Source organism: Asparagus officinalis, chromosome 5 (assembly GCF_001876935.1).
Source record: "Asparagus officinalis chromosome 5, Aspof.V1, whole genome shotgun sequence".
Taxonomy (NCBI): domain Eukaryota; kingdom Viridiplantae; phylum Streptophyta; class Magnoliopsida; order Asparagales; family Asparagaceae; genus Asparagus; species Asparagus officinalis.
Window position 1 is genome coordinate 86,702,557 of NC_033798.1, and position 11,876 is coordinate 86,714,432.

Here is an 11,876-nt window from a genome sequence, read left to right on the forward strand (position 1 = left end):
CAGGGTTCGTTGTTTGGTCTTTTTGTATGTGTGGGCTGTTGGACTGCTATAAACAAAATGGGTTCCAACACCCTCCAAAAGTGTAGGGTACAGTTTTTTTTAATATATAAATTATCTACACTGGGGGAACGGTATTTCCCCGTACGGATATGAGCAAATGGTCTACGAAGATGCTGATTTTTTGCTCCAGCCTTACTTTAAGTTTTTTTACTTCTATTTCATACCCACTAACTGCACAAATGACGACCAGCATATACCATCGACCACTGGGCAACTCCGTTTCTGTGAGAGGAAATCTTCATTACATTTGGAATCAGCCTCTTTATATTTTTACTCTATGCAATTCTTTCTCAGCCAGGCTTGGACAGAACAGCGTACCGGAGGTTCTCCCTGATACGCTCAAGAAAAAAACGATTCTAATATTTCTGAATACAATTACAAAACAAAGCAGAAATAACTTACATCAAAATCTCATCTTCTTGATTCTCATCTTCTTCATGTGGCCGGGATAATTCCATAAACAAAAGCCGTAACAGTAAAAAATGGCAATACTTCCGTTGGCATCTCATTTTGTTCTTCAAGCCATTACCCCATCTTCGAAGGAGAACGAGAGAATTCTATACTGATCAAACCTTAAACTGATTCCTCCAACGAGACTAGGGGCATCAACTTCAGATCATGGTCCTCCTCCAACTTGAACAATGGAAGACTCCCAGGATTTTTCTCGTCCAATACAAGCTTAACAGGAGTCTCCGGCGGATAATTATTTAGAATGAACTCTATTTGATCTCCACTAATTTCCTTGCTATCCAAGAGTACCTGTAAACAGTGAGATGACATCCGATATAAACTTAGAATCTCGAACCTCACAAAAATATGCCTGGATTGAAGACGAGCTGGCTTAACAATGAAAAGAACTCCTCAGCCAGCAAATGCCAAAATAATATGATAAGTTCACAAGTACCTTCACTGTTTTCACAAGAGCTGCAAAATGCCTCCTCAACAAAGAAACTGTTTTACCATACATTTCATGCATCAGTTCTTCAGTCCTTTCGGCAATTCGATCATCCAAATCAAAGTTAACTGGAGGCTCAATGAGACCGTAGTCATCATACAATGATCCTTCGAAGTCCAATCGCGGACCGACAAAGGTAGGTTTTTTCCTCCAAGGAAACGGTTCACCATGTATTGTCATAGGGTTCTCCAAATTCCAACTTTGAATAGGCAAAGAAACCACCATTAACACAGTAAAACAACTAAAAAGTGAAAAACATTAAGCACATAAACTTATGAAGATATCTACATGGTTAGTATTTTGCGAGCAAGGCAAGTTGCATCCTCCAGATACTTCAGGGATGTTTTTGATGTATCTCGACCGTATATCACCTCTTCAGCAGCTCTCCCTCCTAGTAGAACCTTTTCATATAAAACAAGCATACAATAAAAGTGAGGCAAGCCCCAAATAAGTAGTTTCAAGGAGATTAAGGGGCTTACTCAGTTTGACAGCCATACCTGAAGGCGATGAAGTAATTGTGGCCGTCTTTCAAACATGTAAAGCTCTTCATCAAGACGATGAAATACAATTTGAGACAGTGTCTGCAAATATCCATCAACATGCTCTAGTTATATTTATATATTATATGAGGATCATAGATTCATAATGCATCTCATATGCTGATGATTTATGAAAAGGCAAAGAGATAGACCTCGCCACGAGGAATGATTGAGATACGTTCACAGGATTCAACTTTAGCATCTTCATTGCGTCTCAATAGATGGGATGTTATTGCAAGTCCAACCTCAGTTGTAGCTCTTCTGCACTGTCCTTGATGACCTAATTCAAATCCTACGCGTCTAGGCCCAACTGTTAACCGATCAACAGCATCATCAATGTCAGATTGGAGAACTGAGTCATGCCTGTTCCTGACAGCTATCAAAGCAGACTCCTGCATAAGTTGTGCTAACTTAGCTCCCGTCCATCCTGACAATCACACTTGTTTCAGACCCAAAACTCGATAATTACGCTGTAGCTGATGATTGATAGAAAATAAAATTCCACAAGGAAAACACTTCCAAAACAATTATGAAGGCCAAATTTTTTTTAATCAGATATTTAATTATGAAGGCTGTATATATCTTAGGTACCGATCTCTATAAAAACCATTGCCTGCTAAGCCAGATTCTTCTGGAAGATAACTATATCTTTTACACCTAACAATATGAATGCTCGTTTATTATTAGTGGCAAAGGCAGCAGCATATCAGGTAGCTTCCACCACACAAGTCACCGCATCTCAATAATGTGAGGGCATGTAAAACATTGATGATGAAAGTTTTTTGTAATATTGATAAAATATATATATGTTGAATTGCTTTTAAAATAATCAAAAATGAAAATTTTGCATAATAACACATGCCCAACTAATGCGCAATCGTCTTTCTATGTTAATGGCACCAGAATGCAAGGATATGCATATATACTGTTTAATTATAGGCATTATGAAGCTCCAGTGGACAAACTTATTTATCTCACATGGTCGCAACTGCATATTTATCCCAGGGTTAAGCACAAAGCATTTCAAATTTGGGCCTATTTCATTTCCAGACTGCAGATTTCATGGAGTTACATCAATTTGGCCATCTGATATGTTAGTAAAAGATGTGTTCCAACAATAAATTCCAGATTGACAGAAACACAAACAAAACAATGAACAGGAATGAAGACTTCAATGTACCAGGTAAGTTTTGAGCATATGTCGATAGGTCAACAGAAGGTGACATTTTGACTTTGCGAGCATGGACTTTTAAGATGTCTAACCGCCCTTTTGCCCCTGGAGGACGGATTCGTATCTGAAAAAAATATAAAGGCACAATGAAGTAAGAAAAGCAACTCATTTGGATTGAAAACCAAGAAGATCCATTTGTTTAATGAATCAAGATATATATTTTTCCCATTGGTTTAAATAAAATGATATCTTTTTCACCATCTACTCAATGCAACTGTTGAACAAGACAAAGATCTGCTAGTTTGATCTCACCTATTTATCATTAAATAAAATGGTTACTTTTCAACCATCTACTCAGTGCAACTACTTTGAACCTTTTTTATTTATTGATTAGACTATTAATAAAATAGGTATCAACATGTAGCTCTGATATGTCTTGTTTCCATTAACTTGCAATACCCTGAATAGTTTTGCGCATGAGAAAAAAAAAAGTGAACAGTGCAAGTAAAATAGGTAAGATATTGTGAATGACTCATTGGCACCAAACGTAAAACTTCAATTCAGATTCTTTCAAACTAATGTGACAAACCTTTCTGTCAAAGCGACCTGGTCGAAGAAGTGCAGGATCTAATAAATCCATACGATTAGTAGCACCTAAGAATATCACACCCTTTCCGGTATCAAAACCATCAAGTTCAATCAAGAGCTGATTAAGAGTAGTCTCTCTCTCTTGTGTTGCAGCATTATAAAGATAGTTGGTTGATTCACTAAAAATTCCTTGGCGCCTGGTACAAAAAGAAATCAATCATATAATCTCTCTTATCAAAAGTACACTCTAAAAGGATAATACAAGCTGTCTTTTTCTTTCTCCCAATTGTCTTGAGGAGGGTAAGCCCTCAAATTTTTTAAGGATACGGTGAAGCAACCAGCAAGTTATAGCAACTAAACATCATCAGATCCACAATTTGGAATGGAAAGAAATAAATAAAAGAAAGAAAGACGGTCCAAAGAAATAGAATAGAGATTCATCTAACATGGCCTAACAACAAAAACAACAATAAAAAAGGCAGAGAAAAACAATAGAAAATACGTTAATTTTGATTATGGAACTGTAGGATGTAAATTATATGCATATCTCAATAGAGAGATGCCAACAAATACACTTGAAAATAACAAAATCTAGATATTTATTATCTAGCTGTGGGAAGTGGCCAAGCTCGTCCCTATTTATGATAATTGAATACATGAACTTGAAAACCAAACAACAGCCAGTGGGCTAAACTTTACCCTTTTTTCAATCTCTCTTTCACAATTCAATAGACACGTAGGAGGTATGTGAAAATTGCTTCTCTGTAGCATAAAAGAAATAAAAATTGAATTGTTATAAAATTACAAGAACAGGGTGCAAAGGCTATCTGTGATCCTGAATTGTCGAATAATGCATCTCATGAGATGTAGAGGAGAAAACAAGTGTGCACCATACAAATGTAGTTTATTTAGAGGAAAAATAACTAACTTGAACTTGAGATGGGCTAATATTAGACACACCTAAAGTACAGAAATACACAAACTTATAGCAAGAATGGAAAGACAAGCATTCATCTTAAATATGTGTATTTAGAATTATGACATTAGGCAAAATATAAGTAACTGCAATGTTGTAATAGATATTACAAAAAATACTTTGTCATGTATAAGGTAGACTAAAGGTTACAATAAATGCACACATACAATAAAATAGTCCAAATTCACCAAACCCAATGATTATGGCAGCTTACCTAGTTGCCAGCGCATCAATTTCATCAATAAATACAACTGAGGGTTTGTTTACCTGCATATCAAAATATCTCAGCTCAGAAACAGAAAAGAACCGTCAAATTTCTCACCTTCAGTCATCATAAACAAAAATACGCTTATCAAGAAAAACAATCACGAGTGGAAATTATCATTTAAAAACGAAAATGTTATATTGGTGCATTCTTGTCTACACACAAGTGAGAATCTCTCTCAGGTATAAAGCCAATAGTGAAAGAAAGCTGATTAGTCATAATTACAAATGAATTACTTGTTTTAAGATTTCATTAAAGAAATAACCATCACTTCATGTTATTATTGGGGGAAATCGATCTATTGATTAGTAAGTAAAATATTTTATTATGCTGAACTCCACATTTATTTCAATAGTATATGTATTATGTCAAGATACAAGTAATTAACAGCTAAATGTTCTTGAATCAATTTAGAACAAAGTTTAGACTAGATTCTAAATACAAGTTTATACATTGTACACACAACCTATGGAACTATATGGCTTCTATTCTTTGTTAAGATGCACATCTGGGCCAAGAGTTGACCATCCCTTTACCCTAATCAGGTACCATACACAGATACAGTTCACAAGATAACCTTACTAAATTATATTTGCTATGGAGTGGGACTATACTGCAGAGTGTCATCCTACTAAAGAAAATTGTATGGATAGACTCATGAAACTGACGGAACATCATTTTTCACGATCTTTGCTCTTCTATCTTTTCCCCCCTCTTTAGATAACATGTTCAATCAGGATCAGTTGCATGTATTAAACCATTCAAAAATAACAATTCTCATGACACACGTTAAACTCAAAAGTCATGAAAACTTATGCAAGTATAAAGTATTCGTTCCTTCAAATTAGTACTTATGAACAGAATGAAGGGTTCACTGAAATTGGGGTCTTATTACCATTATTATTGGCGGTCGTATGGTCAGACTTGAATCAGTAACCAGGGTCCGAAGATTGACAACCCAACTCATCCACAACGGCACCTCCCAACAAAAGAAGAAAAGAAACAACAAAAAAACACCCAATACTAACACAAAAAATTTGGGACACTCTCCCAAAAGAAAGGACACCTTCCTTGCCATTAGAAAAGGCAAGTGGAAAAAAAGGCAACAACAATACGAACAGGAAGCACCCACGTCTAGCATTGAAATGTTGACATGTGTAATAGAGATCAACAAATCACAGCTTAAAGAGATGGCATCTGAATGTGTGAATAGGAACTAGCTAGATAGAAACAGAGCATAGTTTTAGGTTTCTGGATTTTCATAATGAAAAAGCTATATAGGTTAAAGTTTTCCTAATTTAAGAAAAGATTGGCTCTTACATTAGGTCCAATAAAAAAGCTATATTAGGTTTCTATTTTTCCTAATTTAAGAGAAGAGTGGACTTTCAAAAGGCTTAATAGAGAGAAAACAAGAAAAAGATCCGTGTAGTTAACCCGAAATGTTCAACTTTATTTGTTTTTGTTATTGTTCAAATAAAGATAGTTGGCCCTTGTTATTGTTCAAACAAATTTGTTCTTTGGCCGTTGTTATTGTTCAAAGAGAATTTGGTCATGTACAATGGAGTAAATTAGAGGTTGCTCCTATTCAATATAAAATGAGAGAGAATCCACTAAGTGGTTTGGTCATGTACAACGGAGACCTCTTAAAGCACAGGTTAGGAAAAGTGAAAGTATTATAGTTAATAGAACAAAGAGATCTAGAGATAGACCTAAGAGACCTCGGTTAGAAGCAATTAAGAAGGATGTGATAATGGTTAACTTGATGGAGGATATGGCCAAAAATTGAACAGAATGGAAGAATAAGGTTCATGTAGTCGACCCCAAACATTTGGGATAAAGGTTTGTTGTTGTTGCCATTGTTATTGTTCAAAGAAATTTGTGCTTTGGAAGATAACACGATGTAGCCATCCATACACAAAACTACTTTATGAATTCAAAATTTTTGAAACACCCCATCCCTAAAGGAAATAAGGACATGTTTTTCTAATAGTTAGGCACATAGTCCAGTTGCATAATGATCCACAGAAGCACAGGAGAAAACCAATTTGGCAAACCTTATATTATCACTGATTGATGAATAAGGAATAATAGATTGAGCAAACTATTACCTTGGCTCTCTTGAAAAGGTCCCTGATGCGAGCAGAACCAACACCAACCAAAACTTCAACAAACTCAGAACCAGCCATTTGGTAAAAGGGTACACCCGCTTCACCAGCAATGGCCTTTGCAACTAGTGTCTAGACAGAAGTTAAAGAACGGACAGTAAGATATTGCAGAAAGCAGTTTCAAGCTCCAGTAATTATATAACTTACCTTCCCACATCCAGGAGGACCCTCCAAGAGGACACCATGTGGTGGTTTAATCCCCATTTTATCAAATAGTTCTGGATTCTTCAAATATCTGACTAGCTAATCAACAGAATATGAAGTTAGATTTATGATAAGATAATAATACAATATTCTAACTCCAAAATAAATAATTTAAAACTTAGAACTGTCTTCATTCAAATACCACAAAAAATAAAATAGGGAAATAATATACACACCAAGAAGGAAGTGACATCATCTAAGATTTATCACTCACAAAGGCTGAAACTATAAACAAATCGGAGCACCCAAAATGAGTGAAAAAATACACGTAATTTTTTTTAACTTTCAAGAGTAATATGTGGTAAAACAATGTTGAGCATCAAGTTTAGACTTTTTTTTCTTCTTGTGAAAGTTTGTAGGTAATTCAAGTTGGAAGAAATCATGATGAAATGTCTATTTCATACTCACATCGATATGGAGAGTAAAGAATAAAGAATAAAGCATAACAACCATCCTTCAGCTTACTTCAAGAAAGTAATTCTAAGATAAACTGAAACCCAATAACATAGTAAACAAATCATCAATTAATGATATGCTTAGATACCAAATGACTGGATTCTCCTTAGAATTTGATTCACATCTGGCATACAAGATCAAGTTTATGTTCAATTTAAATCTAAAATCTAAATTATTCACAGGCATGAAGAATACACATCAAAGAACAACAACACATAACCACGGTCAATTAGGTTGCTTTAAGAAGGCAATACTAGGAGACTAAGAAGGAAGTAATGATATCCAAACATTAAAATCAAATAATCAGTTAAAAAATAGGCTTAGAAACTAAGTTCTAGGGAACATTCTCCTTACAATGGGGTCCACATCATGCGTATGAGACCAAGTTTACATTCAACTTAGATCTAATTATTCATATCAACATGAAGAAACATGAAGAATTAAGCAAAACTACAGTCTTAAGTTGCTTCAAAAATTTAACTCTGTATAATGATATCAATAATGCACTTAATTCAAATTATCAGTTAATAACAGGCTTATAGACTAATTGACCTGGGAATCTTCCCCTTAAAGTTGGGTCCACTGGGTCCACATCCTGCGTATGAATGAGACCTAGTTTACGTTCAAGATTTAGATTCATATGAATCCATTGATCCAGCAGCCACCTGACGGTAACTCACAAACAGAAAAATGCATCTAGTTCTGGTCTTTTCAGATCAATTTTCCCTAACAAGATGTGCATAAAATACATTACAGTTGTCATAGTTTTTTTGTAACTTTAATTCAGTTTACATGGCGCACCATCATAGATTTTAGGTCATAAATTTGTCACAGAAAGATTCAAATATATTGAAACTAGCTAATAAGATGGAACAAAGAAATCTGCATCTATTACACATGTTAAAATAAAATAAAATAAAATAAAATAAAATAAAATAAAATAAAAATAAATTTAATTTAATTTAAAACACATGTGAAAAATATATTAGTTGTTAGCACGAGCATAATTTATCCTCAAACCTCACTACCCAACCTCCTTTTCCTTGAGATTCCAATAATATCTCACCTTCTTTATTAATGGTTGTGGAGTGGGGGAACTAATAATTTATAAAGTGAACAATTGTGTATCAAGCCTTTCAAAACAAAAAACTGAGAAGAGACTTGTCAATGAAGCATTATATGTAATCTTCACTAAGTAATTGCACCTTTCGACAATATTGTAGAAGGAATTATTCTTTTACTATCAATAACTAATAGTTGAGGACATAATTCATACTGATAAAATAAGAAATACCTAGGAACAACCATGTCCACTAGCTAGCATCGGTTATCAATGATAATGGTGACACTAAAGAAGATATGGCTCATAGAATCAAACAGGCTGGTTAATTACCATGTAAGCCGATAATATGACTTGCAATGATTATGGGTTAGACTGCTCGGGGAACTAAAGACAACCATTTCCCAGAAAATGAATATATTTGAAATGAGTGATATGGATGTGTGTAAAACAATAAAACATAAATAAGAAATGGGTAAATCTATAAGAAGTTAGAGGTAGATTTGGTTGAGAACAAAATACGGACTGCTTGAAATGATTTGAAAATGTCCAACGAAAACAATTAAGTGCACCAGTTAGAAAGATTGATAGGGTGTAGTTGGTGGAGAAGGAAAGATAAGAAGTTAAGAACTGACCTAACAAATATGTATTCAGGAAGTTCAAAAGGGTGTTGTCATCATTTAACTTAATAGAGAAATGGCCATCTAACAGAGTTAAATGCAGAGAAGTTAACAAGTAGTTGATCCTAAAATTTGGAATGAAAGGCTTTAATGTTTTTATTTTGACGTTTTAAGGTTTTCATTTAGAATGAGAATAATCACCATCTAACATAAAAGATCACAGTGAGATATCTCTTACGCAGCATTCTATCGGTTATGTGGATGCATTTCACATCTACATGGAAACTTACCAAATATCTAAAACATTAAAAAATTTCTCCAATTTTCTCTTTCTAAAACATTTTTCAATAAGAAAATAGCCAACAATATGCTGAACTAGCTAAAGTAGACTGTAATCATCTGCAGTATCTGACCTCTTGGAGTTCCTCCACTGCTTCATCAATCCCTGCCACGTCATTGAATTTCACTCCTGTAGAACCCTGATAAAGCAATCAAACATTGGGTTGAAACATTTATTCTGGTGTGAGCACAAGTGTTCCATTATCAGCTTGTTATGGCAATGGGGCTGGTAAGACAAAACAAATTAATACATCAGAAACTGGTGGTGCTTTACTTTTAAGAACTTACATCCACTCTAGCTTGTGGCTTTGACTGGCCGAATTCTATGCCTTGCCATATATCCTGCGCAAAATGTACACCTTAAAATCAAAGGCCAAAAAAGTAATGTAGCTACAAATGAATCATATTCATAATTAAAGCATCTATAACAATAGGATAGGCCGATTAAAGAAGACACACTCACCCATTTTCTGAAGTTCTTTGGTCTCCTTGACAGAGTAAACCGAACAAGAAGAACCATAGTTACAAATACCAGAAGGATTGGTTTCAGCATCTCAAGACTGGCAGAGACACCACCAAAGGTATAAAATTCACTTAGTTTTGAAATAATACCTCCCTCACTAAAGATATCGATAACATATTCCCATATCCTCTCAGCGATATTGGATACAATACCAAGTGCAAGTTTAACAAATGGTCTGGCTAAAGGCCACACAACATATATGGTAGCAGCATATACAAAACTAGTGACGGCAAAAACTGCAGATCCCACAAAACCAGCTATCACTGCTGCTGCTGCAGCTATCAGAGCTGTAACCATCCCAAGCTCAACCATCATTCTGCTTGATATAGAAGAAGCCAACATGATGTTAGAGACATAATTTTCAGTTTCAAGTCAGGAAATTAATCAAGAAGAATCCAACAAACACGTAGGGTTACCCAAGGAACAATGTACAACCACTGGAACTAGCGATAGTTCTTCTTCTCTAGGCTATAGAATATAGTTCCATCGTATATTAAAAATGAACCCTCCCAATAAGTTATGTGTGTACAAGATGAACTTTTCTCCTCGTAGGAGAAGAAAGAAAAAAAATCTCTTCTTCTCACTATTCTGCCAAAAATATCTTCCTCTCACTTTTCTGCTATTGAATATGTCCATCCTATGGCACAAAAAGAAAGGTTACATCATCCCATCTTTTTGGGGATGGTGCCATGCTCTCTTGTTTATTTATTTTCTAACAAGTTGATTAGAAATTCAATGCCTACGAAAGTAGGAGAGAGAGTCATCTCCTCTTAAGAGTAAATATTACCCTATATGTAGTGCCTTTGACGAAAAAAAGGAAGAAAAAGATCCTATAGCTGATGCATATTCACATTTTAATGAAACTTTCACGCCCATAAACAACTTCGATCTCTATGTTTCTGCTCTATGGAAATGCAAAATTAACTCTTTGTTTCCTACCAATAAGGGATGGGTGACAGACAAAGAAAACATTCCTTAAAGAAACCTTCTCAGAGAATATACTCTTCTAGAGCATGGTGGTGAGTCTTGTGACTGATGAAGTCTTCTATCATGGGATGCATAGTTTTCAAAGGAACCATCAGTTTTGCTCTTCTATGATCTGGACAACAAATAATTTTAGAATATCATAATATTCCTAGTGTTACTCTCATTTGCCAAGTTTTTTCCCTGTCATCATTAAGTAAATAACATGACTATTTTATTTCCTAATCAGCATGATAATACAACACGCTATTGACATCATGATTCACAACCACACTTCATACGAAGAACATTTCAAAGCAAAGAAGAGGAAATTACAGCTAACCATAGTATGCTTCTCGATCTCATATTGCGGTCCTCGATACTCCTCCAGGACTTCCCTTGCTTGACTCGCTGTTAACCTAATTGACCTGTCATTGAACCCAGAAAGACAATTGAAAGAAGAATACAAAACAGACGAGAGAAAAATACAACACAAAGTCCAATGCTCACCATTTCGTCTTCTGCAAAGTCTTATCCCCAATAATATCCTTCAATTCCACCACAAAATCCCTAAACCCAATCTGAGGAGAAACACCAGCCATTGATCTCGACGTCAGCAGCTTGATCTTATCAGCTTTCAAATGCTTCTGGAAATCTTCAAAGCTCATCACCGGCAACTCCTTCAAATCCCTCTCGAATTCCTCCTCCTCCGACAAATTTGCCCTAAAAACCTCCTCAGGAACGTAAAGGTTCCCCTTAAACTCCCTCAAAAGATCCTTAAGATAAACTGGATTCGACGAACCCCCTCCCTTATCATCTCCTACGCTTTTACCCTCACTTTCCCCAAACAATCGCTTCACGACCTTGCTCAGCTTAAAGATCTCATCTTTATGAGAGCTTTGCTTCTCTCTCAGCGTAACAAACCGGTCGCCCACCAAGTACTTGGGTTCAACCTGGCTAGGGTTTTCTTTGAGAACTCTGGCGATGAAATC

At 35.4% G+C, this 11,876-nt stretch overlaps 1 protein-coding gene across 1 annotated transcript; it reads right to left on the reverse strand.

Moving 5' to 3' along the window:
* On the reverse strand, positions 284 to 11,870 carry LOC109840033 (probable inactive ATP-dependent zinc metalloprotease FTSHI 1, chloroplastic; the record flags this gene model as incomplete). The annotated part of the gene is made up of 15 exons (XM_020408532.1): positions 284 to 819; positions 965 to 1,214; positions 1,304 to 1,416; positions 1,513 to 1,596; positions 1,707 to 1,981; positions 2,735 to 2,849; positions 3,315 to 3,510; positions 4,504 to 4,556; positions 6,663 to 6,791; positions 6,867 to 6,962; positions 9,473 to 9,538; positions 9,687 to 9,740; positions 9,862 to 10,292; positions 11,218 to 11,312; positions 11,395 to 11,870. Coding segments are annotated over 15 exons (2,619 nt in total), but the record flags the coding sequence as incomplete, so codon positions are not given.